The 15,901-nt window shown below is 38.5% G+C and overlaps 1 protein-coding gene across 6 annotated transcripts in view; it reads left to right on the top strand.

The window, feature by feature from the left end:
* The window catches only part of C9orf72 (C9orf72-SMCR8 complex subunit), a 48,129-nt gene that overhangs the window by 16,626 nt on the left and 15,602 nt on the right, over positions 1-15,901 (top strand). For 4 of the 6 annotated variants that reach the window (XM_027769793.1, XM_027769794.1, XM_027769795.1 and 1 more), the window contains exons 8-10: positions 3,742-3,799; positions 5,337-5,446; positions 14,538-14,771. In XM_027769793.1, coding sequence (XP_027625594.1) covers positions 3,742-3,799; positions 5,337-5,446; positions 14,538-14,771 — 402 coding nt within the window. Of the gene's footprint in view, positions 1-3,741; positions 3,800-5,336; positions 5,447-5,564; positions 7,308-14,537; positions 14,772-15,901 lie in introns of those variants that run through there. The other 2 variants (XM_006143081.3, XM_006143082.3) reach the window with 2 other exon arrangements.

Genomic DNA, 15,901 nt, shown 5'->3' with positions numbered 1-15,901 from the left:
TACAAAATGGACAAACATTTGTTCATGTGCAAAATCCAGTATGTAGCCTTCCACAATATTCCTGGCAGAATTAAGCTTGCAGAAGCATTTAATCAAACATTTTTTTCTTAATGCTCATTTTTTGTGCAAGTAAAACTTTTGCTATAGGACATGTGCACTCACTAGAGAGAGAGAGACAGAAAATGAAAAATCATCCCCCTAGGGGATGGCCACACTGCACTCCCTTCTCCTTCATTCTCCTCTTGGGATTTTAAGCATGCACGCACACACACCTGGTGTGAATTTTAAGCTTTTGGGTCCAGGACTTGAACTGCAATCGACTATATGGGAGTCCAGTGACATAACCATTATGCCATCTACTGGTCTCACAATTTTTTTTTTTAATAGAAAAGAGGAGGCTTTGAGAGCTTCCGTAATTCACCTAGGTTCACACCTAGCTGGGTTGTCAGGTACATGTGCATGTGTGTCCAAAATCCTGAGAAGAGAAGGGATTGTGGCATAGTCATTATCCCCTAGGGGTATTTCTTGTTTTCTGTCTCTCTGGCAAGTGTTTGCGCTCTATAGCAAAAAATCTTTCTAAAAAAAAAAAACATAAAAATAAATACAAACTTTATTTCTCTACATAAGCTATATCAAGTTCACAACACTTTAGTTAAGTGACGATATCAACTGTTTAGTCCATCCCTAAAGGACAGGGTCCTGGAAACCTGACCATGTCAATACAGTCTTCAATATTATTAGAAGGAAAATAGATGCCCTTTGAATATTTTTTTAAAATTAAGAAACAAAAAGAAGTTCAGAAGAAGCCAAATCAGGACTCTAAGGTAATGGCTAATGATTTCCAAGCTAGATGCAAAAAAATCACCCTTGTTTGATGAGAAGAAAAGGCAGGAGCATTGTGGTTGAGGAGGGCTCTCTGGCATTTTTCTCTATATCTTCAGCTTTTTCAAACCATTCTCATAATAAACAGATGTTTTGTTCTTTGGCCCTCCAGAAAGTTAATAAACATAAAATGCCTTGAGCACCCCAGAAACGGCTGGCATAACCTTTGCCCTTGGCTAGTCTGCTTTTACTTTGCTTTCACCCGTTGTAGCCATATTGCTTTGACTGTGTTTTGTCTCTAGGAACGTACTGCTGAAGTCACATGTCATCTCATGCTATAGTTCTTCAAAGAAGTGCTTCAGGATCTTAATCCCACTTATTTAAAATTTCTGTTGAAAGCTCTACTCACTTCTGGGACCAGCAGTTGGCATAATGGCTTAGTCACTGGACTCCCATGTAGTCGACCGCAGTTCAAGTCCTGGGCCCAGTGGCTTAAATTCATGCCAGGTGCATGTGCATGCGTGCCCAAGATCCTGAGAAGAGAATGGAGGAGAAGGGATTGTGGCATGGTCATCCCTCCTGGGGGGTGATTTCTCGTTTTCTGTCTCTCTGTCTCTCTCTTTCTGGCAAGCACATGTGCCATATAGCAAAAACCTCTCCAAAAAGAAGAAAGAAAGGAAGAAGAGAAAAGCAAGCTGGGAGCAGCAGTTAGCGTAATGGCTATGTTGCTGAACTCCCATGTAGCCAACTGCAGTTCGAGTCCTGGACCCGGTGGCTTAAACTCATGCCGGGCATGTGTGCGTGTGTGCCCAAGATCCCGAGATGAAAATGGAGGAGAAGGTCATCCCCCCTGGGGTGTGTTTTTTCTCTTTCTGTCCCTTTTTCTGGTGAGCACACTGCTCTATAGCAAAAAAAAAAAAAAAAAAAAAAAAAAAAAAAAAAAAAAAAAAAAAAAAAAAAAAAAAAAAACCTCTTAAAAAAAAAGCTCTATTCTATGGCTGATCTAGGCCCTAAGGTTTTGGCACTCATCAAGCAGAAAATATGCTCTACTTTAATTATTAAGTCAGAAATTTGTAGGCTGAACCAATTGAGCTGTCTATGATGTTGTCTATTGTTTCTGCTATTAATTGTTGGTCTTCTTCAATTAGGGCACAAATAATTAATTTTTCCAATTTTTTGTAGGTTTTATTTGTTTTTATTTCATTTTTATTTTTATCATCTCTGTATTTTATTTCATTTAATCAAGATTAATTTTTCCTTGCAAAGTGTTGTGGACAGTCTACAATTGCAGGAGTCTTCTTCAGCATTGTCTTATCTCTCCTTGAAACAAGTTTTCCATTTGGAGAATGCTGATTTCCTTGGGCATTGTCTCCATAAACTTTTTGCAAAGAATTGATGATTTCACCATTCTTCCACCCATGCCTTACCATAAATATGATGTATAATCTTGCTCCAATTTTAGCAGAATTTATATTAGTTTGATAGAGGCTCTTTTCAAACTAATGTCTTATTCTTCTTGGTACCTTAAACTAGCTCCTGTCAGATGTATTGTACAATATTAATTCGAGTTTATTTTGGTGCAAAAAATTTAAAATCCATGTGTAACTTTTTCATAATAGATACATTCCCTGATCTTTTCTTTTCGAAGACCCCATGTATTACCCTTCTGTTCTGAGTAGAACCTGGGGAAAATGGAAGAGAAAAAATGAAAGAGTGGGACCAGAGAGGGAGGTCACAGTCTTTTTTTTTTTTTTTATTTTAAATTTGCTAGAGGGCATGTGCACTTCCCCGGGAAAGAGAGAGAAAAAGAGAAAGAAAGCTCACTCCCTGGGACCAGCAGATGGCGAAATGGCTACGTCACTGAACTCCCATGTAGTCGAGTCCTGGACCCGGCAGCTTAAACTCACGCCAAGCACGTGTGCTTGCGTGCCCAAGATCCCAAGAGGAGAATGGAGGAGAAGGGATTGCGGCGTGGCCATCCCCACTGTGGGGGGTGATTTCTCACTTTCTGTCTCTGTCTCTCTCTCTCTTTCTGGAGAGTACATGCTCCCTATATCAAAAACCTCTCCAAAAAAAGAAAGTGCAATCCCTTTTCCTCCATCTCTCCTGACTTTCAGGACTTGGACACACACTGAGACTTCTCAGGCTGCAGAGTCTGGGACTCAAACCATGGGACCTGTGGTGTGGGGTCAGCTGCCTCAATCACCTGGCTACAGAGTGACCTGGAAACAGTCTTTTTTATTTGTTTTTGTTTGTTTATTTTAGCCCCTACTATAAACATACACACAGTGTTTTTTCAGGTGAGCATTGTATCTCAACTTCTCACTCGAGTGAACTACCCAAAGCAAATTAGCACTTTCTTGGATAGCTAGTTTCCCTTTTTTGCAGAGAGAGGCCTGTTGGTGTTAACACAGATCCTGATGTTTGGGTAATCATCTGGGTCTGTTCCTTAATCCTCTCAAATGTTTCTTAGCATTTGTCCTCAGTTTGTTTTGGGTTTTGGTGATAGTAGTGGTGTGTTTATTTTTGTTGCTGGTAGTTTTGCATGCCTGTGTGAGATGGCAAGAATAAGTAGTTATATTTATTAATTGCTAAAATTCTCAACTTATTTTGTAGGGTGAGAATAGTAAAATGGATTGATAGATACATACACCATCATTACTGGGGACTGATTATACCCTTTAGAAAAAATAATTACATATTAGCCTGACAAACCCCAGTAATATACAAAATATATCCTTGAGTTAAAATGAATATATATTTTACAGTTCCAAATAGAAACATATATTCTTACTAATATGTTGATAAATTATATCCCATTCCTAAGAATTTAATTTATTGGCTAGAATGAGGGAATTATAGATTTGGGGAAGGGAGCATTGTATAGCCATTTTAACATTTGGACTTTTTTCTTCATAGGAATATTTTTCAAGATGTCTTACACAGAGATACTCTAGTAAAAGCCTTCCTGGATCAGGTAAACATTGAGCCTGCAATTGTCAGAGTGAATGATACCGCACATTCTCTTTTTTAATGTATCCTACTATGCCTGTACTATGAATGTAACATTTATAATTAAGTTCTTACAGTTTTGTACTGTCTCTGGTCTTTCTAAAGTGTCTGAATAATTTTCTTTGTAGCTAATATATGAACAGTTAAGGATGCAGAGTTTCTCAGTTCAGATAAATAATTTCATTTCATTTCAGCAGTAACCTATAATTCAAGGGTTTGTTTTTCTGGTGAGGGTTGGGAGGTTATTTGCCATAATTAAGCCAAAAATGTTTTCAAAATTTGGTATACTATTTCTTTCCCTTTTTTCAGAGAAAGAAATTTTTGCTATAGGGCACATTTGATTGCTAGAGGGACAGAAATAGAGAAATCACCCCTCGAGGGATGGCTACACTAAATCCCTTCTCTCTTTTCCTCATCTGTTTGGGCACAGATGCACACATGCCTGGTGTGAGTTTTAAGTCTCTGAGTTCAGGACTCCAACCGCAGTTGACTACGTGGGAGTCCAGCAACATAACCATTACGCCATCTGCTGGTCCCTCAATTATAGTATCTTTATTGTCTGATTGTTTTAAAAATATCTTGTTAATTACACATTTGAAGAAAATCATATGGGACTGACTTCTTAATAGAACAGCTTTGTGGTAATATCATTCTAGGAATCAAGCCAGGAACCTGTGTCATAGTTATAGCTTGAAATAATGAGATCCTTATGTTAACCAGAGATTTTGGATCCAGGTCTGTGTGATCTGTCACATACTGCAAAGAGCAACGATAATTCATAGTCATGGAATTTCATGTTTCTTCAAGCTAAAACCAAAATTCCTCCTTTTCTTCACCCCAACAAAGGCACATATTACACATATACACTTTCCCCTCCTCCATGAAAGTATCACTAGGTGAACATCTCAAAACCATAGTCTCAACTTCCAGGAGTTTCAATTTCAAATTTTCGAAGAATCGAGCAGAAAAAATTATGCAATACGACTAAAATAACTAACAGAATGAAAGGACCCCACTTTTTTTTTTTTTTTTTTTTTTTGACAGGCTTCTGCTATGTTGCCCAGGCCAGCTTCAAGCTCCCAATCCTCCTCCCTCAGCCTCCCAAGTTGATGGGATTACAGGTGCACACAGTGTGCCCATCCTTGCGATTGGACCAGGGATCAAACCCAGGCCTCCCATGTTTTCCCAGCCTGCAGAGCACAGCATCATAGCTACACACCCTGCCTTGGCTGGGCCCATAATGATATTTAATAATGAATGAACATGGACATATTCTCACATGAAATGCAAAATTTGAGTACATTTTTAAAGATAAAAGCCCTTCATAAACCGGTTGGATTGCTTCCAGAGACAGTGCTGCCACCATGCTGCTGTTAGTGGAAATGGTTGAGGAGATGCCTCTGTTATGTCCTGTCTGCCAGGCACTGTCAACACTGTTATGGAAACATGCTCTACATAGGATGGGAGCAAACTGTGGATTTAAATGGTTTATTTTCCTACAGGTGTTTCATTTGAAACCTGGTTTATCCCTCAGGAGTACTTTCCTTGCACAGTTCCTGCTTGTCCTTCACAGAAAAGCCTTGACACTAATAAAATATATAGAAGATGATACGTGAGTAAAACTCCCAGACAAAAGAAAAATCTTTGAACTTTGTGTTTTGTTCTCTTTGGACCTTTTCTGTATTGTAAATACTTTCTTTTTTGTTTTTGTTTTGTTTCATTACTTGTAGGCAGAAGGGGAAAAAGCCCTTTAAATCTCTTCGGAACCTGAAGATAGACCTTGATTTAACAGCAGAGGGCGATCTTAACATAATAATGGCTCTAGCTGAGAAAATTAAACCAGGCCTACATTCTTTTATCTTTGGAAGACCTTTCTACACTAGTGTACAAGAACGAGATGTTCTAATGACTTTTTAAATGTGTAACTTGTTCATTACCATAATCATGATTGCTGCTAACGTAGCTCAGTGGTGTGGAAGACATTCTTCCCCAGGTCATGCCCCGCCCAGAGTCCTACTCAGCAATTGCAATTAGAGTTAGTTACACTACAGCTGTCACAAGAAGGCTGTAAGGGATGTCAGGTGCACCGTTAGATTGGATGTCTTTTTTCCTAGATGTGTTCTGTTGGAATACAGACTTATGTTTACAATTACAATAAATATTCTTGCCATCTTTTAAAGATAGAATAATAGGATATAAACTTGACCACAGCTACTGTTTCTTGAAACTTACGATCCATGGTTTACAGATATCAAAGTGAAATCTAAGTTAGCTTTTACAGATAGAATACTAGTTGACTTTCCATCTTTGGTGTTCCTGAGCGTATAGGATTACTGTGATACTTTTTCAATTGACTGAATATTAGAGCATTTAGATCATTTTAGTTCCACAGAAAGAAAGTTAGTGTGAATATAGGTTAAGCTTATGAAAGAAAATATTAATCAAGCAGACATCTAATTGAAATTAATTATTAGATCTGCTTTGTAGACTTAGTCCTTAGGATTCAGCCTGGGTACAAGTGACAGACAGTTACATATGGTCCCTGATTATGGTGAACTGCTGTCAGGATTTTTTGTTTATTTTATTACTGTCGTCAATATCCTATACAGTTGAGCTCTGTCCAAGAAAATATAGGAAATTCAATGTTATGTTTTAGTAGTTTTTGCCACTTTGTAAGTTAATTTTTATTATTTTTGAGCCAAATTGAAATGTGCACCTCCTGTGCCTTTTTTTTTTTTTTTTTTCATGGAAAATGTAATCACTTAAAGTTCAGATTTCACTGGTCAGTCATTTCCATCTTGTTTTCCTCTTGCATTCTTACCATATACCTGACTTGGCAATCATTGTAACTCTGAAATTATGAAATGTAACAGAATATGCTAACTAAAATTATCTTTTTTTCAGGAACAGAGAGCAGTTTCCTGCTTTCTTCCTTCTTACATTTCTGCCCATTATTTTTGAAGTTGTTGCCATGTTGCTGTATCATATAAAGAATAGCAGGAGAAACTTTACTGAAGTGCTATTTTTCTAGGTGCTTCTTTGGCAAAACTAAGAGATCGTTTTTGTTTGTTTCCTTAATGTGTTTGGACCATTGTGCTGACTAGATGGTAATGGAATAACATAAGTGTGCTATAACAGTGTAGACACAGTAGTGTACACAAACGCAGATAAAATTTTTTTAAAAAACTGTGGATGTAACACAAAAGGGAAAATATATTTTATAAGATAGGGACAAAAGGAATAGAGCCCTCTGCTCTCACCCACCAAATTTAACGAACAAGATATTTTGTTCTGAAAGGTCATCATAGTTTTTACATCATGAGTCAGAAACGACAGACATTTTAATTTTTAGACAAATACTGAACTGGATAACTGATGTACTGTTAAATGGGTGGATACCTCCCATAGTGTCCCATGCTCAGAGCTTTTCACATGTTGGGTTATTTAAGTGCTGATTAGTTACTTGTGTTGGTTTATTATACTGTTATATAGAATGTAAGTTGTACAGTGAAATAAGTTATTAAAGCATGTATAAACATCGTTAAATATCTTTTCTCCTAGATGGAGAATTTTGAATAAAATATCTTTGAAATTTTGTCTCCTTTAGTTATTTGTTCAGGAAGAGCATTACTCTGTTATTGGAAGACTAATTAGCTTCCTGTTCAGCTGACAGTTTTGTTTGATCTAAACTGGGTTTTGTAATTCATTTTTTTCTTTCAAGGAATATATTTAAAGGTTTTGTATGATGTTGTATACATATGATTATATGTATACATATACATGTGTATGTATGTATATATAAAGTGTCTCATATTTACCTTATTGCATTATATAAAATGTTAGTTTCTTCTTTTAGAATTTTAGTGATGTAATCAGTCTTCTTTCAAAGAAGCCTCTCAGCGCAACCAAAACTTTATATAATACAATAAAATGAAAATGAGACAGTTAACTTCTGTGGTATATTTCTGTAATCCTGCAGGTAAAACAACAATAGTATATGTCATCTTATGTAATATACACAGTTGATTTGGAGCTGTACAAATCGGTGTTTCTGTGATCCACAGGGTATAGCTTAACAGAAGAAAAACAGCTAACCACCCCTACTTAATAAGCTACCTACAGGATTGTCTCATCCTTTCCTCACAATAACACTGCGAATCTGGTATATTTCTGTTTTACAAATAAGGAAGCCAGAGCATCAGGAATTATAATAGCACAGCCGTTGGTCAAACAGCCGGCCAGGTTGACTTTCATGCCAAATGGAGGCAGTCGTTGCCATGTAGAACAGCACCTGGCACAGTTCCCCCAGGTAGCCAGAACCTCAGCGTTGTTGAATTGAAGGCAGGAAAGAAACCTGTTACAGGCCTACGAACACTCTGCAGTGCCCGAGTGTAAAGCCTTCTGTGCTGCTTGGAGAAGTTTCTTAACCTCTCCAAGGCTTTTTTTTAAAGTTTTTAAAATGATATGCTAATACCTACCTCACATTCATATTAAGATTAAATGAGACCATATGAGGTGCTTAGCTCAGTATCTGACCAGTTCGTGCTTCATAGGTGCTTTTTCATCTCACCTGACAATCTGATTTATAATTAGGGCATTTAAGACAATTATGGTTAGTGTGATTATTGGTATAATAGTTAAATCTCATCTTGCTCTTTTGTGTTTATTCCATTTGTTCATTTTTGTCTGTATTCTTTTGGATTATTTTTTATTTCACTTTCTTTTGTTGTCTTAGTACCTGTAACTCTTCATTTCGTTACTTAAGTGGTTGATTTAGGGTTGCATATACATAATTTCTTTCTTTTTTTTTTTGGAGAGGTGTTTGCTATAGGGCACGTGTGCTCACCAGAAAGACAGAGAGACAGAAAGCGAGAAATCACACCCCAGTGGGGATGGCCTTGCCGCAATCCCTTCTCCTCCATTCTCCTCTCAGGATCTTGGGCACATGCGCCCGGCATGAGTTTAAGACACCACGTCTGGGACTTGAACGACAGTCAAGTACATGGGAGTCCAGCGACATAGCCATTATGCCAACTGCTGGTTCTAGCATATACATATTTTGTTTAAGTTTATTTATTTCATGAGTGAGAGAGAGAACCAGCACACCCAACAATGTCTTTAAAAGTGCAATCCATTCTCAGCCCCAGCCAGCCCCAGATCGTGGGCACATGTGTGCTCAGCGTTTTCAGGGAGGTCTTTGGACATGAACCTGAAACCTCCCCATGTGAGTCAGCCTTGCCAAGTGTTACTTTTACTATTGCTACTGTTGAGTCTCTAGGGTTGTAATACACATTTTTAATTTACCAGTTTATCTTCAAGTGACATACTGTTTGACTTATACAGTAGAACACTTTTTATTTCTCTTCTTACTGTTGTGCTATTGTGGCCTCACATATTACTTCTACTTAAGTTATAAGTTTCATACTTTATTATGTTTACTTAAATAGTAAATTACTTTTTAAAGATTTACATAGATACCCTCCACACTAATTAAAATCAGAGATTGTTAATACCATACGATCTCCCCTATATGTAGCATCGAAAAAGGTCAAATTCAGAGAGTAGAATGGTGGTTGCCAAGGGGGGCTCAGGAGGTAGTAGAGAAGGGAGAAGTTGGTTCAAAGTTACAAAGTTTGGGCTGGCAGATGGCATGGTGGTTAAGGTATTGGACTCCCACATGGTCAACTGCAGTTTGAGTCCCAGACCTGGAGGATTGCTTTCTCACTTTTCCTTCCTTTCTTTCTCTCTCTGGTCATATTTTAAAAACAATCAAAACAAAATTAAACAAAAAAAAGTTACAAAGTTTATGTTAGGGGGAATAAGTTCAAGAGGTCTGTTCTCTACATGGTAGCCACAGTTATTGTGTATTTGAAAAGTGCTAGCAGAGTAGATTGTGCTGTCATTACAAATAAATTGTAAATAGATGAGGTGACGTGAGTTAATTAACTTGGTTTAGTAATTCTACTGTGTATCCTTATTTCAAAACATGTTATACATCATAAATATATACAATTTTTGGGTCAATTTCTTAAGTTTTTAAGTTAGTAACAGATTGGCTTTTTTTTTAAAGGCCCAACTGTATGCTACAAATGGGAAACAAACCTTAAAAATAAAGTGCAAGCAGAGTAAAATTAAAAGGATAGAAATAGATATATCACATTGGCCCAGCCTGGTGGCACAGTAAGTAGCAAACTGAATTATAGTGCATGGCTGACCATGCTTTTGGATTCCTGGGCCAACTTGAAAACATCCCAGTATATGTCATGACTAGCTACAAGGCTCGGGGAAAGGGGTGGTTGCAGGAAGAGACCTTGTTGAGGATGCTTTTCTTTCTCACTCTCACTGTTTCTGTCTCGTGTGTATGTGTACACATGTACTCACTAACTTGAAAAAAAAAGATACACAGTACTTTCAAAAAGCTGGAGTGGTAATAACATCAGACAAGATAGATTTCAGAGCAAAGAATAGTGCCAGGAATATGTAAAAAAAAAAAAAAAAAAAAAGATAATTTCATAATGACCAGAGTGAGTTTAGTAAGAGGATATACCAATCTTAATGTTTAAAATACATGAAGCAAGAACTGAGAAAAATTCAGTTACAGTTGGAGATTTTAATACATCTCTCTCAATGTTTGCTAGAAGTAGACTACACAAAATAGAATATAGATAGATGACTTGAGCCAGACAGTCAACATGACAAGTGACATTTATAGCATGTAGCAGTACCCAGCAATACATTATGAGTTCTATTCAAGAACACATGGTTCATAGACTGAGATAGACCAGGTTCTGAGCCATAAAACAAGTCTCTATAAACTTAAAAAGATTCGATTCATGCAAAGTATATATTCTGACCACAAAAGAATTAAATTTTAAACTAACCATTGATATCAGAAAACATCAAAAACTTGGAAGCTAAATACCACTACTAAAAGAGCAGAGGGACCAGCAGTTAATGTAATGGCTATGTCGCTGGACTCCCATGTAGTCGACCGCGGTTCGTGTCCCGGACTTGGTGGATTAAACTCACACTGGGCGCGTGTGCCTGCGTGCCCAAGATCCCGAGAGGAGAATGGAGGAGAAGGGATTATGGTGTGGCCATCCCCTCTGGGGGGTGATTTCTTGCTTTCTGTCTCTATGTCTCTATGTCTGTCTGTAGAGCACACGCGCCTTATAGCAAAAAAAAAAAAAAAGATAAATTTCTCAATTGTGTGTTTGAAGAAAAAAGGAAAATGGATTAGAGAGCAAAAAGGCAGGTCTGAAAGTTGTAGATTGATTTTTATGAAGAGTGGAACTCAATCTGTCTGCTGTTTCCCTTCTACAACCCATGCTTCACAGTAATAGCATGATCCTTTCTTTTTAATGAAATATTGGTTGCTTATTTATTTTCTCTATAGGAGAGACTGAGAAAAATAGAAAAATGAGCACCCCCTCCCAGCAGTACATTCACTCTGCCAGCCCAGCACATGTTCAGAAAGGTCTCAGAATATGAACCTAGGACCTTTCCCATGTGGGTTCAGTTCCATTACCATTACCATGGCATAACCATCTGGCTCTACAGCATGATTTTTCTAAAATTAAATTCTAGCACGTCTGCTTAATGGGTCTCCATGACTTACAGAATTAAATCCAAAATGCTAGCAACAGTTTCTGTGCATCACTCTTACCCTATTTCCCACAGGTCTTCCTAATGCATACTTCTTTTTTCTTTTTCTTTTTTTTTTTTAGAGGTTTTTGCTATAGGGCATGTACACTCACAAGACAGAGCAAGAGACTGTCCTCTCTAGATAATACCTACTAGGATTATCATATTGGGTTATCGAAAAAATCATGCTTTTTTTTTTTTTGAGAGGTTTTTGCTATAGGGTGCGTGCGCCAAACAGACAGAGACAGAGAGACAGAAAGCGAGAAATCACCCCCCAAGGCGGGGATGGCCATGCTGCAATCCCTTCTCCATTCTCCCCTCGGGATCTTGGGCACACACGTACACATGCCTGGTGTGAGTTTTAAGCCACCAGGTCCGGGACTCAAACCACGGCTGACTACATGGGGGCCCAGTGACATAGCCATTATGCTAACAGCTGGTCCCGCCTAATGCATACTTCTTTTAACATTTGTTACATTATTCCTTTGCTTGTTTATCTCCCTAGTTAGTCTAGAGAACAAGATGTGTGTTTTTCATTACTGTATTTTACTCCCTAGCATGGTGTTGGGCACAGGGCATGCTTTCAGTAAACGAGCCGAGTGAAAATAATGAGTGTATTAAACATTACTTTCTTTTTCTCCAGAAAGAATTATTTCCTGCAAATTGAGAACATTTCTTTATGTAATCAGACTCTTTTTCACAAAGTCCTTCATTAAAATGAGACTATGCGCAACCTAGCTCTAAAATTTCTACGATCTTAGGCTGTGGTTTTCAGTCTTTTTGAAGTAGTAATACCCTATAATTTTCTGTTTCTGCATTTGTGCTTCCCTATGTCATCTCTTGCCGAAATGTTCTTTTTAAAATTAATTGCTTGATACATTGCTAAGCACTTTTCATCAGACCAATTAGGACAGTGGTAAGTATCTATCACTGGACTGTGGACATTCAAGAAATCTGAGCCAGTGTTTAGAAAATCATTCCTGAGCTCAAAGTTGGCTCAAACTGGCACCTTCTGGCATTTGCTTGTGGGTGGGGAATGTGGAATGCTTTGAAAGCTGAATGGGTTTGTCAAGTTTTTAAATTCCCTTATGGCTAAAGGAAAACAACATTCATTGTTTAAAAACACCATTGTTTGTTTTTTCTGCTTTTCTGTTCTTTGGAACCTGAATCGGCAAAAACACTCACACTCCGAAGTTTGTTTCACAGACCCCTCGTAGCCCTTTTCTGGAGATGTGAGTGATACGGAAACCTTTTTATTGAGCTTGTTCAGGACAAATGGAGAAAGTCCATTTTTACTGCTCCTACCGAATTCTTTGGAGGACCATATTTCTGCTTGTCATTGGAAGCGGATTTTAGAATTTCTGGGACCATGAGTCCTGGAGCTAGACTTCCAAGGCTCAAATTCCTGCTTTTCCACTTCCCAGGTATGTGACCTTAGACAAGGTAAAGTGGCGTTCCCTTATTCAAAGTTTTGCCTTCTGCAGTTTGCCTTCTGCCTATGCTCTGCAAACAGTGAGTACAGTACAGTAAGGTACTTTGACAGAATATAGTCACATAACTTTTATTACATCATATTATTGTAGTTGTTCTATGTTGTTAGTACAGTTTTTACTGTGAATCACTTCATTACTCTTTTACTGTGCTTAATTTATAAATTAAACTTGATCACAGATATATAGGGAAAAACATAGTATATACAGGGTTCCATACTATCCTGTCTCAGGGATCCACTCATGGTGGTGGAGGCAGAGCTCCAGCTATTCAATAGGAGTAAGAATAGAACCTTCATCATAGGGTTGCTTGAAGACGAAGTGGATTAAAATACATGCAAAATGCTTAGAAGGGCGTCCGAGTGAGAGCACAATAAAATTGAGTCGTAACTATTGTCGTCGTCATCATTAATGATTAAATGTTCAGCTCCCATATCTGATAATTAAGCCATGCCAATTCTATAGCCATGATTCTAGGTCATACCATTTTAGTAGCAAAATCATTTTCTTAGCTTGAACCATCACCACCTTGCTGCACAGAGCAGAGAGCATTCATTATCTTAGACAGAAGTATTTCTAGGGAATGAAGAACAGAACATGCATGTGAGAGTGAGACACTGTCCTGAGGCCTCATCCTGTTATTTGTCTGTTTGTTTTAAATCTCCATCTCCACTGCCACTTTTTTTAGATTTATTTATTTATTTATTCCCATTTGCTGCTATTATTTTTTAATTTGACCAGACAGAGAGAAAGGGAAAGTGAGAAAGGAAGCCACCAGATCCAGGACTTGAACCGTGGTCAGCCATGTGGGAATCGAGCACCCTTAACCACCTTGTCACCTGCTGGGCCCTCCACTGCCACTCTTAATGACCTCATCCAGATTAATTCAATGGCTTCCTCTCTTCTGGTCTCCATGATTTCACCAATTAACCAGTCCTCTCCCTCCCGCCCAATCCATTTTCTCCTCCGGTGGCAGAGTGATCTAATATAAAACTTTTATTTTCTCACTTTAAAAAAACACTTCAATGACCTTTGATTTAAGACAAAGTTACAGTCTGTGGTGAAATACAAGGGTCTTTGGGATCAGACCCTAGAACTCCTGTTTTTTTCTGTCACCACTCATGCCCTCACTTGCAACTCTGATGATATTATTGGTAGTATCCTCCGGTTCACCTTGCTCTTACCACTGAACCTATACATGTAGATGGGGAGCATGAGTCCAGAGCATAGGTAGAAGGCAAAACTTAGGAAAAGGGGGCACTGCTAAACCTTGTCTAAGGTCACTGATACGTTCACTACCTGGAATACACTCACCCCTTTCACCTGTACAAACTTTAATTACCAGGATTTACTGTGGGGGTCATCCTCTTCCAGGCCTCTCCTCCAACTTCAGATTTAGAGTATTTCATATAACAAGCCCCATGACTGTGCACCAGTTTATACCTAATTGCCTAGCACATGTTTATTAAATAAATGTTAAATGATCCTTTACTCAGAGTTCTTATTTCCATGCTTTTGGTTCTAGCATTACACTTAACTCATTATTAATAGAGCTCTGTTGTCTCCCAGTAGACTGAGCACCACAAGACTGGATCCTTGTCTTACACAGCACTGTCTGCCCAGCATCCAGCTTGGTGCCTGCCATGGATCAGTGTCTCAGCAAGTCCTGGATGAACAGGAACTACGGACCATTATGCTGAAGTTTAAAGTTTCCCTGAATTTTGAAGCGAGATTTATGCATCACCCTGGCAGTCTTGGATATTATCCCGATGACAACACTGACATTTTAAGCAAACTTCCTATGTATGTACATTTTTCTGGATAAGTTTTTTTTCATAGCCTGATCATGAGATATTTTACAAAGCCTTCATCACATCCTCAAAGGGGTCTCTCTGACCCCCCAAAAGATATGTCCTAAAGAATTTCTTTTTAAAGTTTATTTCTTCCATGAGGGAGAAAGAGAGAGATAGCAACCCCAATGGAGTCTTTATACCTCAGTCCACCCCAAAGACTTAGCCAGGCAGGACCACGGGCCTATGTGTGTATTCCTGGTGTATGGGGAGACCTCAGGGCACAAATCTAGGACCTTCCTTTATGGCTTTAACATGTTAAGTATTGTGTTACTGTTGCACTTCCACAGCTGGTCTTAAAAAGTTATTTTTAAGAATCAGTTGTTGGGACCAGCAGTTGGCGAAATGGCTATGTTGCTGGATTCCCATGTAGTCAACTGTGGTTCAAGTCCCGGATCCAGTGGCTTAAACTCACACCAGGCACGTGTGCATGTGTGCCCAAGATCCTGAGAGGAGAATGGAGAAGAGGGGATTGCAGCATGGCCATCCCCCCTGGGGGGTGATTTCTCACTTTCTGTCTCTGGCGAGCGCATGCACCCTATAGCAGAAAAACCTCTCCCCAAAAAAAGAATCAGTTGTCAAATGTTTGCAAAGTAGCTTGATGAATCATTTCAGGCCATTTGTCCCAGATGAAGTGGAAGGTTTGTGCCTCTATAGCTGGACCGTCTCTGGCAGTCTCTTCACTACTGTATTGCATGGTTCCAGTTGGCAGTAGTGAGTGCTTTTTCTGGATGATTATCCAGTTGCAGTCCCCTCCACCGCCATCCCCCCCCCACACACACACACACTCACACACATACACCTGTAAGAGCAGTTTGAGACTTAATTGCATGATTGTCCTGGTTCTAGAAACATCAATGATCTAAGCTCCTGGAAACAGGACCATATCGTGTGTTAACTCAGCATTCGGGAATAGAGAGAATTTTGTCCAAAATTGAGAAAGTTCTTTGATCTGGTTTGGCTAGACTTTTCTTCTGGCTTCTGTCAATAGACTTGTAGACTTGACTTTGTTTTTTTTGGTTTTTTTTTTTTTTTTTTTTTTTTTTTTTTTTTGCCCGACACCCACCAAACAACTTAAAAAAA

This window comes from Tupaia chinensis, unplaced genomic scaffold (assembly GCF_000334495.1).
Source record: "Tupaia chinensis unplaced genomic scaffold, TupChi_1.0 Scaffold000093_1, whole genome shotgun sequence".
NCBI classification, from domain to species: domain Eukaryota; kingdom Metazoa; phylum Chordata; class Mammalia; order Scandentia; family Tupaiidae; genus Tupaia; species Tupaia belangeri.
The sequence above is the reverse complement of the archived record's forward strand: the minus strand, read 5'-3'. Positions and strand labels throughout refer to the sequence as shown.